The sequence below is a fragment of the Rhynchophorus ferrugineus genome, unplaced genomic scaffold (genome assembly GCF_030347505.1).
Source record: "Rhynchophorus ferrugineus isolate W39M unplaced genomic scaffold, kcgeb_rfMv2 rfM7, whole genome shotgun sequence".
Lineage (NCBI taxonomy): Eukaryota > Metazoa > Arthropoda > Insecta > Coleoptera > Curculionidae > Rhynchophorus > Rhynchophorus ferrugineus.
Window position 1 is genome coordinate 25,621,313 of NW_027472586.1, and position 14,803 is coordinate 25,636,115.

The following is a 14,803-nucleotide window of genomic DNA, read 5'->3' on the forward strand; positions in this document are numbered from 1 at the left end:
TAAATTCGTGTTTACTTTTTAGGAATTTTTTTAATATTAAGTGTATTATTTGATATTTTTTCCAGCATTTTCCAGAATATGCATTTAATATAAAAAAGTTCTCTGAAGTGTGTTTCTACTACAAGATCACTAACATGCAGATTAAATTGCTAATATATATCTAACAGGTCAACTGAAAAGTCCCCGGCCTACCATTGTAAAACACATTTTCTTGGCAAACTTAGTTTTTTTTTTATTCAACACAATTCCCTTCAAGCGTGATACACTGATTATAGCGACCCTCCAACTTTTTGATACCATTTTTGTAGTACAATTTGTCCTGTACTACAAAATAGGCCTCAGTTTCGGCGATCGCCTCTTCATTCGAGGAAAATTTCTTATCAGCGAGAATTCTCTTGATATTTGAGAACAGGATATAGTCGCTGGGGGGCAAATCTGGAGAATACGGTGGATGAGCAAGCAATTTGAAGCCCAATTCATGGATTTTTGACACGGTGCATTGTCTTGGTGAAGGTGAAGCACATTCTTTTTCTTCAAATGCGACCGTTTTTCGGCGGTTTCTTCCTTCAAATGGTCCAATAATGCTATGTAATAGTCGCTGCTGATGGTCCTTCCTTTTTCAAGTTAGTTAATACAAATTATTTCATGCAAATTCGTCCCAAAATACAGACGCCATAACTCTTCCAGCCGATTGTTGCGTTTTCCCACGTTTTGGAGCGGATTCATCGTGTACAGTCCACTCGGATGACTGTCGATTGGACTTCGGAGTGAAATGATGGAGCCATTTTTCATCCGTTGTCACATATCGACTTAAAAACTCGGGTTTATTACGCTTAATCATCTTCAAACACTGCTCCGAATCATCAACTCGTTGTTTTTGGTCAAAAGTGAACTCCCGCGGCACCCACTTTAACAGCGCATTCTCATACCCAAGTATCCGTGAATAACATGATGTACACGTTCAGTTGATATCTTTAGAGTGAAATAGAAAGAGAAAAGAAATCATTTTTTGAATTTTTTAATGTTAAACAACCTCTTTTGAGCGTCTACTGCGTTCACCGTCTTCGGTGCTCATTTCACCACGTCTAAACTTAGCATACCAATCCTTGATGGTTGATTTTCCTGAAACTTTGCATCAAGCCAAGTTTTTGAAACACGCGAAATTCCTTTTTATCCATTTTTTCACAATAACAAAAGTTGATTCACGCAAAATGCCATAATTCACAAACTAATGATCCGACAGCTGTCAAATTTATACACGCATCTTTTGAAGGTTAGGGCTAATTAAAAAACATATAGATTTAATTTTAGTAACGCCATATATGTGTCAGGCCGGGGACTTTTCAATTGACCTGTTAACCTTACAATATGATGTTTCAAAACACACAATTATAAATTACTGACTTGCCCCCGTTTGTGCAACCTTTTATTGTAAAATAATATATTTTTTAGAAGGGAAAACAAAGAAAAATAAATGTCGGTGTACGCTGCCACATCTTTCAGCAAGAAACCACGATATTCAAATGTTCGTGTTTCGCTTTCTAGTCAACGTTCATCAGTTCTTTGTTCTCTTATTTTAATTAATTTTTTAATTTATTCTCGTATCTTTTGTGTTCAAGTTTTACTATTAGTTGTCTTTTGATACTTTAATTAATATTATACTACTTCTTTTGATGGTAATATTCTGTACCACATTTTGTTACCTTTGTTTTATACTTCTGTATGCTCTTTTGTTTCTTTCTCTTCTTGTACGCCTTTAAATAGTTTTTCTTTATTCTCTCATACCTTTTTCATCCCTTTTAAAGTTGATTAACAAACAAAATCCCTTTTCTATCTCTTTGAATACATAAAAATATTTTTGTGCAAGACGATTTTTATCAATATGTTTTTTTTTTCACAAATCTTCTAGATAACTGTTTTGCCAAAAATACTTGTTTTGGAAGATGTTGATTTTTATATGTCTAAGTCTATTTTAAAATGTATGCTCATTATTAAATTAGTTATTAATTGACTAGGTGTTAGGAACTAACAATTCATTATTTTCGGATTTTTGATTCAAACTTTCTATTAACAGCACTGAAAGACATAGGTAGTGTTGAAAATTTATAATGAAATCATGTAACATTAACGAAAGCACGTTAGTATTAATTTTGTTGCTTGAAATTATGATTTTAGATATTGAACAAAAACATGCACCTTTTACAAGCCGAAACGTGACATTTTTAAAAATGTATTAACATATTATTACTAGTCGTTTCCGATTAACTTTGTCTCTACTGTAATTTAAAAATAGGTATTTATCTAGGAAGAACAATTGGTTTTTAGTTAGTCCATAACAGAGTATAATTAGCAGCACTTCTCCGAGTTATTAGCATTTAGTGTACTTTACTACACATGACACTACACTAGACACACCACACTTCTCTTGAGTCTGCAACCTCATTCAGTGTTGTTCAAGAGTTGCTCATGTCTTGTTGCGAATCTCCCAATTTTCTATAGCAGTTAGAATCCGAAATCTCGATGTAATTATTCTAGTAGTACCTGGGTGAATCCACAATACTTTTATAGACTTTATTCTGAAATCCTTGTATTATGTTGATATTACTTCTATCTGCTCGTACAGTAGCAACTTATTATGTGCGGATAACTTAGATTTTCTTCCAAATAACTATATTTTTTTTGTATTTTAATCTGATATGCTCATTCCAACGAAGCTTTGCATTTTATTCATCCCAAGGTACTTTGCACAAAGAGAACATTATCCTACCTGCCCATTAACTTGGTCTTATTGGAATACTGGTCTCCAAAAAATATTTTTGCATCGGACTGTTTTTATGAATGATAGCATTATATTTCTTGTTCTTGAATAAAAATTTTACAAGAGGATGTATATGTTATGTACTTATCTATTTAATTTAAATTTATGAATAAAACTGAACAGCAAGCAAACAAGTTATAAAGTAAAATTGATAATTTAATTTAGCTCATTTATATTTTTTTTGCTCTTTTGGTATTATCAGTTGGAGTTTCAGAGTGTATCGAACAATAAAAATGGGCAAGAGCTCCCTCTGACTATTTTTCATTCTAATGTTCTTATGTTTATCTAATGGCATACGAAGATTTTCATAGAGGAAACCTGAGCGCGAATCCAAAAACTGAATTTTATTATAATACGTTTGTTAATGAAAAACTGATCTCGCTAATTCTCTTCGTTTGCTACCCTTTGGTAGCGCTTTAATTCACTCCGTGCCCTGGTTGCTCACAACTGACGATTTGAGCTAGACTTTCTTGCGAATGAATGAAACACTTTACACTACTCAATTTATTTGCGCTAATTAACCTAACTGAAAGAGTAAAAGAGGATTATAACACCTCGATTCGTACTACTTAAGGTGGCATGTATGTCACGTTTACTCCCAAAGTATACTGCATTTGCCAATCACCTTCGCTCCTACACAATGGGCAATAATTAAGGTTTTTCCATATCTTAAATAATCCAGAGGCCAGGAGCGGTCACAAAACAAGATCAAATAGTGACGACAATATACCGTAGAGACCAAAATACCGCCATAGATCTATAAAAATGCAGATGTTCTAAAAGCGGTATTTTGGGAAGTTTATATTGGAATTTTAGAAATTTAATTAAAAATTTAACTCAGTTATATCTGCAACATCCCTAACAACGTTTTCTAATTTTTATTTCATGCATATCGAAGTTATATTTGTTTGCTTTGCGACTTCTTTCAAACAAACATTTTATTATTTTACAGCAGTTATATATTTAAAAATATACGTCATTCATCGATGAAAACCCCAAAAGTAAATCTAACACGCCTATTTCACCAAAACAGTTATTTTATTAAAATTGAAACCTACAAATTTGTAGTTTTACAAGTAATATTTTGTAACTTTCATTTTTTAATTATCTAATTTTTATTTCTTTTACTCCGTATTTAGAAATAGGTATAAACTAAAACAGATATTTTATAAAAGACTTCAAGAAGAGATCGAATTTATTCGCATACATTTCGAACACTAACCAACGACATATGTCCTGTTTTGATCGATGACTTTTACTCAATTTTCTAATAAAACTATAATGGCGTCAATGTGGAATTTCTGAGATTTAATTTGTATAACTTATACTTTATATTAGATTCAACGTTGTTTTTAAATACACATAAATAATTATAAATACACATAAAAATAAATAAATTCCTTATCAATAATTTATATTACAGAATCACCTGGAAAGAATCGTGGAGAGACCTGGAAAAATTATACAACGACATCCACCCTTAAATAGAATGGTCAGCGGATCAGTGACAGCTCAAGACATGATCGATAATCTCACACTAAAGCCCAGTCCTTTTACCACCATTTTTGAGTTACGGGAGGGCGGCACCAAAACCTTAGTTTCTAGGTAATTTTTAGTTTTTATATAATAATAAATTTTTAGTAGATTAAAATATATGTATTTGTGAATGTAAACAATCCATTATAATAATACAAACAATATGTTAATGAGAATGCGTCTGCCGTATTCCATATAAAATATTACAAAAATTTGGACAAATGCGCAAAGGGAAAAATATATAAGAAGTCGAACTTTAGCTAAAACAAACCATATATAAAATAATCCACATCAAGCTATTTCGTCTGTAACATTTTATTTTTATTACATTTGCAGACCATCATCTTACGATCTGGCTGGCTCCACACTAGCACAAATAGCAGGATATGCAGCCTGCACAGGACAAATCCTGAATATCGGGGACGTGGGAGCGTGGCTCTGCGAAAAACACAGCGAAGGAGACGCGGAGACTGCCCGGACTATACTTTGTATGCCAATAATAAACGGACAAAGAACGCTTATAGGTAGAGTCAGCATCAGCATCTTACAATATATATAGTAAAGTAATATTTGACACAAATAAGTGGAATATTAATTGGAATTTTTTTTAACATTTAATAACAGCATATAATATCCCAATTATCTGATCTATTTGAAAATAAATCAATTACATTAATAACGTGTCAAAACAGCAAAAGAAAACATATGATTTGTATATTGAACTTCAGTTGAATTATTTTCAATCCTTTCGATTTTTCTAATTAAGTTGATCTAATACTCGTAAAACGTTCAAGTGCAATCAATTGTTTACTTTTCTATTATTACGCACACCAATATATGCAAGGTGAAATTATAAAAAGGTTTTACCGATATTAAACTTTAATCATAACAAACATTTCTTCCATAATGTTCATTAACATGACAACATACCTAGAAACACTCTGCATTCAATGTTTAATATTTTCAAGCGAAATCATGTTAATATTCTTAACCTAAATTAGCACTCTTCGTAATAACGTAATGAACGGATATAAATGTTTCTAACTACTTAGTCGAAAATGAAAAACCTGACGTAAAAAATTCACTTATTCCAGCAACACAAAGATTAGAAAACATATTAGTATCTCAAAGAGTATTAGGCGGTAACCGAGGTCCATGGTTTATATCCCACTATAATCAGTATCCCCAGTCACTACAAAACCTGAATTTGATGTGATTGACATCAATGTACATACATACTTATCATATCACTTGATTCTATAATGCTTTCCAGCCTATCTAAGAAACACATTGTTTTAAAAATTCATACGCTTCTTCAGTAGTGATATATTCATTTCAGTTCTCCTGAAACTTTTACCTGTTTTGTCTTATAACATGATTAATTTTGTTACTAATATGATCAGCTAAAGATCTGAGGATATCTGTGAATATTTTTTTGACTATCAAAGCATTCAATACAAGTGTCACTATTTATATTTGGGGAATAGGAAAAAAACAAATAGTTAAGCTGCGAATATATTTTTATTGTTTTTCAAAGTACTCACCACGATGATCGATACTTTTATTTATTTTTTATTCCATTCCGAATGAGATATCTTTAAAACATGATTCAATAATATAGCTTCAATAGCTTCTTCGGGCGACAAAACTCGTTGACCACGCAGTTTATTCTTCACGAATGGTAACAAAAAGAAGTTATTGGGTGTGTAAATCAGGGCTGTACGGCGGATGACCCATCAATTCTATATTTTGAGTGCTCAAATAATTTCTTGTTTGAACTGATGTGTGAGAGCTCGTATTGTCATAATGAAGAACAATCCGGTGTCTCTTGTTTATTTTCCTTATATCTCCGAAGAGTTCTGGCAAACAAATTGTTGTGTACTAATCAGAATTTACTATCCTACGATCCTCTGGAGGCACTGTTGCAATATGACTAGTTTTCCCGAAGAAACAGGCCATTTTATTTGAAGTGCTTCGCGCGCGAACAACTTTTGTTGGATTTCGTTCATCTTGAAACACCCATACAGCCGACGCTGCTTAGTTTCGAGCTCATACGATGTCATGATTTTATAAACGTCTTTCGAGGCACAGCGATTAAATTTCTTAAGCATTTTTTTGCGCCAATCGACACGAGCCTTTCTTGTGCGATTGTCAAATTGTGTGGCATCCAACGTGAACATAACTTTCGCACAGCTAAGTGTTCATGTAAAATCACATATATGCTGGTGGAACTAAAGCTTTGGGCTGCCTCAATCTCACAATAGGTAACATGACGATCTTGCTTGATCATTCTGCACACAGCATCGATGTTTTCTGGTACAACAGCCGATTTTGGACGACCTTCTCGAATCTCGTCGGACAGCGAACTACAACCACGATTGAATTCACTAAATCAGCGATACATGATGGTTTTTGATGGAGCTTTATCGCCGAAAGTCAAATTAAGTTGATTGATGCACTCTTGTTGTGATAACCCACGTCGAAAATCGTAAAAAATAATCGCAAGGAAATGTTCAGGATTCAGTTCCATTTTTTGCCGAGACGAAACTTTCATCTAAATATAAAATAAACAAATAACGTCCGTGCGACAAAATGTTCAAAAATGTCAAACTTTATGATGGAACCGTCATATGGACTCACATGACAACAGTGTTGCCCATTCCCGAAATATACATAGTGAAATATATATCAGCACTATTTATACGACCAAATACATTTTATATAGACTACTGTTCAAGAGTTTGGAAACAATAAGTTAGCAAAAAAAGCGATAATAAAATATATGATATGATTATGATTTATTGCACTCAAATATTAATCAAACCTTCGACTAACATTTAGTTAAATTTAATCAAATATATGTCATACAATTAGAAACAAATTAATACAATTTTTGTTCAATTTAGTTCTTTTCCATTACTTTTAATTACTTGTCCGCATATTCCCTTCATTCTTTTTATTAATTATTATTTACAAGTATTCCTAGAACGGTGCTGTCCTCAATGGGTATTCGATCTTCGCTCATCGATTACTCTCTTTTATATCACATTCATCCAATACTAATTGATTCGAAGTGATTGTGATGGTCGTTTCATTATTTGTAAAATATCTTCATTTCGTTTTTGCTGTAGGAAAGCCTAACAATTTTGACTAATGTTTATGATCATTATCTCATAAAAAAAAACTTCAAAAACAATCAATTGGATTCAGTCCTAATGAAAGCCTTCTATATTAACTTTTCCATCAACTTCTATCATATCGCCGGGCTTATAATTACCACTGTGTCTCTAAACTATTAAGCTATCACTACCATGCTTAACGATCTTCACACAACACGCTTCAAGTTCCTCAGGTGCTCTTTCGGTTTTGATTTTTACCTATAGGTCGTGTACGTGTAAGAGTATAATGTAAACCTTTATATAAAACTTATATATTATAAATTATATTAAATATAAAAGCAGTGACTAAAACCGCATTTTTAAGAGATCGAAAATTAGCCTGTAGTAGCCTTGGTAGTTATATAAGAGGTGAAAAATTCAGAGGAAAGAGGTGGCAGTGGATCAGTCAAGAATAATTGGTTTTAAAATTGTACAGTTCACAACATTTATCAACACAAGAACTGGTCAGGCGTTAACAGTATGATCTCCCATCATAAACCAACGTTTAATGAACACATAAAATAATATTTTGTCGATCTTTTGTATTATCTTTTGCTTATAAACTAGTGGTCAGAAAGTACTGTGTACACAATGGCATTTGACCAACAGTAGCATCTATCTGTCACACCAAAACTTACTTAAAAATATATGTGAAAATAATAAATATACTAGAATAGTGAAAACGTAATTAATCTATAATTTGGGTTTTTGTATTTTATGTCCAAAACATTATTGTAATTCGAAAATAATTTCACTAGATTATTTTCGTTATTTAAGCTTTAACAAAATATTTACATGAAAATCAGGTTATAAATAAATAAATTTTATATAACCGGCACGTTGAATATTTAAATATTATTGCTTTAATAAATAATTTTCGGTCTAAACTATTATTAAACAAATTGAGTTTTCGCATAAAATTTTAACTAATTTAGTTTAATTCAAATTATGCAATTACGGAATAACATTACTGATTATTGCTGATTATTGTCTTATTGTTTATATACGACGATAGTAAACACGTAAAAGTTTAGCTATTTGCTACAGCTTCTTATCCTAAAATTATAAATAATTATTTTAATTATTATATCGTTATTTAAGCTTTAACAAAATATTTACATGAAAATCAGGTTATAAATAAATAAATTTTATATAACCGGCACTTTGAATATTTAAATATTATTGCATTAATAAATAATTTTCGGTCTAAACTAATATTAAACAAATTGAGTTTTCACATAAAATTTTAACTAATTTAGTTTAATTCAAATTATGCAATTACGGAATAACATTACTGATTATTGCTAATTATTGTATTATTGTTTATATACGACGATAGTAAACACGTAAAAGTTTAGCTATTTGCTACAGCTTCTTATCCTAAAATTATAAATAATTATTTTAATTATTATATCATCATTTAAGCTTTAACAAAATATTTACATGAAAATCAGGTTATAAATAAATAATTTTTATATAACCGGCACGTTGAATATTTAAATATTATTGCATTAATAAATAAATTTCTGTCTAAACTAATATTAAACAAATTGAGTTTTCACATGAAATTTTAACTAATTTAGTTTAATTCAAATTATGCAATTACGGAATAACATTATTGATTATTGCTAATTATTGTATTGTTGTTTATATACGGCGATAGTAAACACGTAAAAGTTTAGCTATTTGCTACAGCTTCTTATCCTAAAATTATAAATAATTATTTTAATTATTATATCATCATTTAAGCTTTAACAAAATATTTACATGAAAATCAGGTTATAAATAAATAATTTTTATATAACCGGCACGTTGAATATTTAAATATTATTGCATTAATAAATAAATTTCGGTCTAAACTAATATTAAACAAATTGAGTTTTCACATAAAATTTTAACTAATTTAGTTTAATTCAAATTATGCAATTACGGAATAACATTATTGATTATTGCTAATTATTGTATTGTTGTTTATATACGGCGATAGTAAACACGTAAAAGTTTAGCTATTTGCTACAGCTTCTTATCCTAAAATTATAAATAATTATTTTAATTATTATATCATCATTTAAGCTTTAACAAAATATTTACATGAAAATCAGGTTATAAATAAATAATTTTTATATAACCGGCACGTTGAATATTTAAATATTATTGCATTAATAAATAAATTTCTGTCTAAACTAATATTAAACAAATTGAGTTTTCACATAAAATTTTAACTAATTTAGTTTAATTCAAATTATGCAATTACGGAATAACATTATTGATTATTGCTAATTATTGTATTGTTGTTTATATACGGCGATAGTAAACACGTAAAAGTTTAGCTATTTGCTACAGCTTCTTATCCTAAAATTATAAATAATTATTTTAATTATTATATCATCATTTAAGCTTTAACAAAATATTTACATGAAAATCAGGTTATAAATAAATAATTTTTATATAACCGGCACGTTGAATATTTAAATATTATTGCATTAATAAATAAATTTCGGTCTAAACTAATATTAAACAAATTGAGTTTTCACATAAAATTTTAACTAATTTAGTTTAATTCAAATTATGCAATTACGGAATAACATTATTGATTATTGCTAATTATTGTATTGTTGTTTATATACGGCGATAGTAAACACGTAAAAGTTTAGCTATTTGCTACAGCTTCTTATCCTAAAATTATAAATAATTATTTTAATTATTATATCATCATTTAAGCTTTAACAAAATATTTACATGAAAATCAGGTTATAAATAAATAATTTTTATATAACCGGCACGTTGAATATTTAAATATTATTGCATTAATAAATAAATTTCGGTCTAAACTAATATTAAACAAATTGAGTTTTCACATAAAATTTTAACTAATTTAGTTTAATTCAAATTATGCAATTACGGAATAACATTATTGATTATTGCTAATTATTGTATTGTTGTTTATATACGGCGATAGTAAACACGTAAAAGTTTAGCTATTTGCTACAGCTTCTTATCCTAAAATTATAAATAATTATTTTAATTATTATATCATCATTTAAGCTTTAACAAAATATTTACATGAAAATCAGGTTATAAATAAATAATTTTTATATAACCGGCACGTTGAATATTTAAATATTTTTGCATTAATAAATAAATTTCGGTCTAAACTAATATTAAACAAATTGAGTTTTCACATAAAATTTTAACTAATTTAGTTTAATTCAAATTATGCAATTACGGAATAACATTATTGATTATTGCTAATTATTGTATTGTTGTTTATATACGGCGATAGTAAACACGTAAAAGTTTAGCTATTTGCTACAGCTTCTTATCCTAAAATTATAAATAATTATTTTAATTATTATATCATCATTTAAGCTTTAACAAAATATTTACATGAAAATCAGGTTATAAATAAATAATTTTTATATAACCGGCACGTTGAATATTTAAATATTATTGCATTAATAAATAAATTTCGGTCTAAACTAATATTAAACAAATTGAGTTTTCACATAAAATTTTAACTAATTTAGTTTAATTCAAATTATGCAATTACGGAATAACATTACTGATTATTGCTAATTATTCTATTATTGTTTATACACGGCGATAGTAAACACGTAAAAGTTTAGCTATTTGCTACAGCTTCTTATCCTAAAATTATAAATAATTATTTTAATTATTATATCGTTATTTAAGCTTTAACAAAATATTTACATGAAAATCAGGTTATAAATAAATAATTTTTATATAACCGGCACGTTGAATATTTAAATATTATTGCATTAATAAATAAATTTCGGTCTAAACTAATATTAAACAAATTGAGTTTTCACATAAAATTTTAACTAATTTAGTTTAATTCAAATTATGCAATTACGGAATAACATTACTGATTATTGCTAATTATTCTATTATTGTTTATACACGGCGATAGTAAACACGTAAAAGTTTAGCTATTTGCTACAGCTTCTTATCCTAAAATTATAAATAATTATTTTAATTATTATATCGTTATTTAAGCTTTAACAAAATATTTACATGAAAATCAGGTTATAAATAAATAATTTTTATATAACCGGCACGTTGAATATTTAAATATTATTGCATTAATAAATAAATTTCGGTCTAAACTAATATTAAACAAATTGAGTTTTCACATAAAATTTTAACTAATTTAGTTTAATTCAAATTATGCAATTACGGAATAACATTATTGATTATTGCTAATTATTGTATTGTTGTTTATATACGGCCGTAGTAAACACGTAAAAGTTTAGCTATTTGATACAGCTTCTTATCCTAAAATTATAAATAATTATTTTAATTATTATATCATCATTTAAGCTTTAACAAAATATTTACATGAAAATCAGGTTATAAATAAATAATTTTTATATAACCGGCACGTTGAATATTTAAATATTATTGCATGAATAAATAATTTTCGGTCTAAACTAACATTAAACAAATTGAGTTTTCACATAAAATTTTAACTAATTTAGTTTAATTCAAATTATGCAATTACGGAATAACATTACTGATTATTGCTAATTATTGTATTATTGTTTATATACGGCCATAGTAAACACGTAAAAGTTTAGCTATTTGATACAGCTTCTTATCCTAAAATTATAAATAATTATTTTAATTATTATATCATCATTTAAGCTTTAACAAAATATTTACATGAAAATCAGGTTATAAATAAATAATTTTTATATAACCGGCACGTTGAATATTTAAATATTATTGCATTAATAAATAATTTTCGGTCTAAACTAATATTAAACAAATTGAGTTTTCACATAAAATTTTAACTAATTTAGTTTAATTCAAATTATGCAATTACGGAATAACATTACTGATTATTGCTAATTATTGTATTGTTGTTTATATACGGCCGTAGTAAACACGTAAAAGTTTAGCTATTTGATACAGCTTCTTATCCTAAAATTATAAATAATTATTTTAATTATTATATCATCATTTAAGCTTTAACAAATTATTTACATGAAAATCAGGTTATAAATAAATAATTTTTATATAACCGGCACGTTGAATATTTAAATATTATTGCATTAATAAATAATTTTCTGTCTAAACTAATATTAAACAAATTGAGTTTTCACATAAAATTTTAACTAATTTAGTTTAATTCAAATTATGCAATTACGGAATAACATTACTGATTATTGCTAATTATTGTATTATTGTTTATATACGGCCGTAGTAAACACGTAAAAGTTTAGCTATTTGATACAGCTTCTTATCCTAAAATTATAAATAATTATTTTAATTATTATATCATCATTTAAGCTTTAACAAAATATTTACATGAAAATCAGGTTATAAATAAATAATTTTTATATAACCGGCACGTTGAATATTTAAATATTATTGCATTAATAAATAATTTTCGGTCTAAACTAATATTAAACAAATTGAGTTTTCACATAAAATTTTAACTAATTTAGTTTAATTCAAATTATGCAATTACGGAATAACATTACTGATTATTGCTAATTATTGTATTATTGTTTATATACGGCCGTAGTAAACACGTAAAAGTTTAGCTATTTGCTACAGCTTCTTATCCTAAAATTATAAATAATTATTTTAATTATTATATCATCATTTAAGCTTTAACAAAATATTTACATGAAAATCAGGTTATAAATAAATAATTTTTATATAACCGGCACGTTGAATATTTAAATATTATTGCATTAATAAATAATTTTCGGTCTAAACTAATATTAAACAAATTGAGTTTTCACATAAAATTTAAACTAATTTAGTTTAATTCAAATTATGCAATTACGGAATAACATTACTGATTATTGCTAATTATTGTATTATTGTTTATATACGGCCGTAGTAAACACGTAAAAGTTTAGCTATTTGATACAGCTTCTTATCCTAAAATTATAAATAATTATTTTAATTATTATATCATCATTTAAGCTTTAACAAAATATTTACATGAAAATCAGGTTATAAATAAATAATTTTTATATAACCGGCACGTTGAATATTTAAATATTATTGCATTAATAAATAATTTTCGGTCTAAACTAATATTAAACAAATTGAGTTTTCACATAAAATTTTAACTAATTTAGTTTAATTCAAATTATGCAATTACGGAATAACATTACTGATTATTGCTAATTATTGTATTATTGTTTATATACGGCCGTAGTAAACACGTAAAAGTTTAGCTATTTGATACAGCTTCTTATCCTAAAATTATAAATAATTATTTTAATTATTATATCATCATTTAAGCTTTAACAAAATATTTACATGAAAATCAGGTTATAAATAAATAATTTTTATATAACCGGCACGTTGAATATTTAAATATTATTGCATTAATAAATAATTTTCGGTCTAAACTAATATTAAACAAATTGAGTTTTCACATAAAATTTTAACTAATTTAGTTTAATTCAAATTATGCAATTACGGAATAACATTACTGATTATTGCTAATTATTGTATTATTGTTTATATACGGCCGTAGTAAACACGTAAAAGTTTAGCTATTTGATACAGCTTCTTATCCTAAAATTATAAATAATTATTTTAATTATTATATCATCATTTAAGCTTTAACAAAATATTTACATGAAAATCAGGTTATAAACAAATAATTTTTATATAAACGGCACGTTGAATATTTAAATATTATTGCATTAATAAATAATTTTCGGTCTAAACTAATATTAAACAAATTGAGTTTTCACATAAAATTTTAACTAATTTAGTTTAATTCAAATTATGCAATTACGGAATAACATTACTGATTATTGCTAATTATTGTATTATTGTTTATACACGGCGATAGTAAGCACGTAAAAGTTTAGCTATTTGATACAGCTTCTTATCCTAAAATTATAAATAATTATTTTAATTATTATATCGTTATTTAAGCTTTAACAAAATATTTACATGAAAATCAGGTTATAAATAAATAAATTTTATATAACCGGCACTTTGAATATTTAAATATTATTGCATTAATAAATAATTTTCGGTCTAAACTAATATTAAACAAATTGAGTTTTCACATAAAATTTTAACTAATTTAGTTTAATTCAAATTATGCAATTACGGAATAACATTACTGATTATTGCTGATTATTGTCTTATTGTTTATATACGGCGATAGTAAGCACGTAAAAGTTTAGCTATTTGCTACAGCTTCTTATCCTAAAATTATAAATAATTATTTTAATTATTATATCATCATTTAAGCTTTAACAAAATATTTACATGAAAATCAGGTTAT

General features: G+C 27.0%; 1 protein-coding gene across 1 annotated transcript in view; it reads left to right on the forward strand.

Annotated features, from left to right (window-relative positions):
• The window catches only part of Pde6 (Phosphodiesterase 6), a 221,019-nt gene that overhangs the window by 164,400 nt on the left and 41,816 nt on the right, over positions 1–14,803 (forward strand). The window contains exons 5-6 of the mRNA XM_076409732.1: positions 4,242–4,423; positions 4,691–4,878. Coding sequence (XP_076265847.1) covers positions 4,242–4,423; positions 4,691–4,878 — 370 coding nt within the window. The remainder of the gene's footprint in view (positions 1–4,241; positions 4,424–4,690; positions 4,879–14,803) is intronic.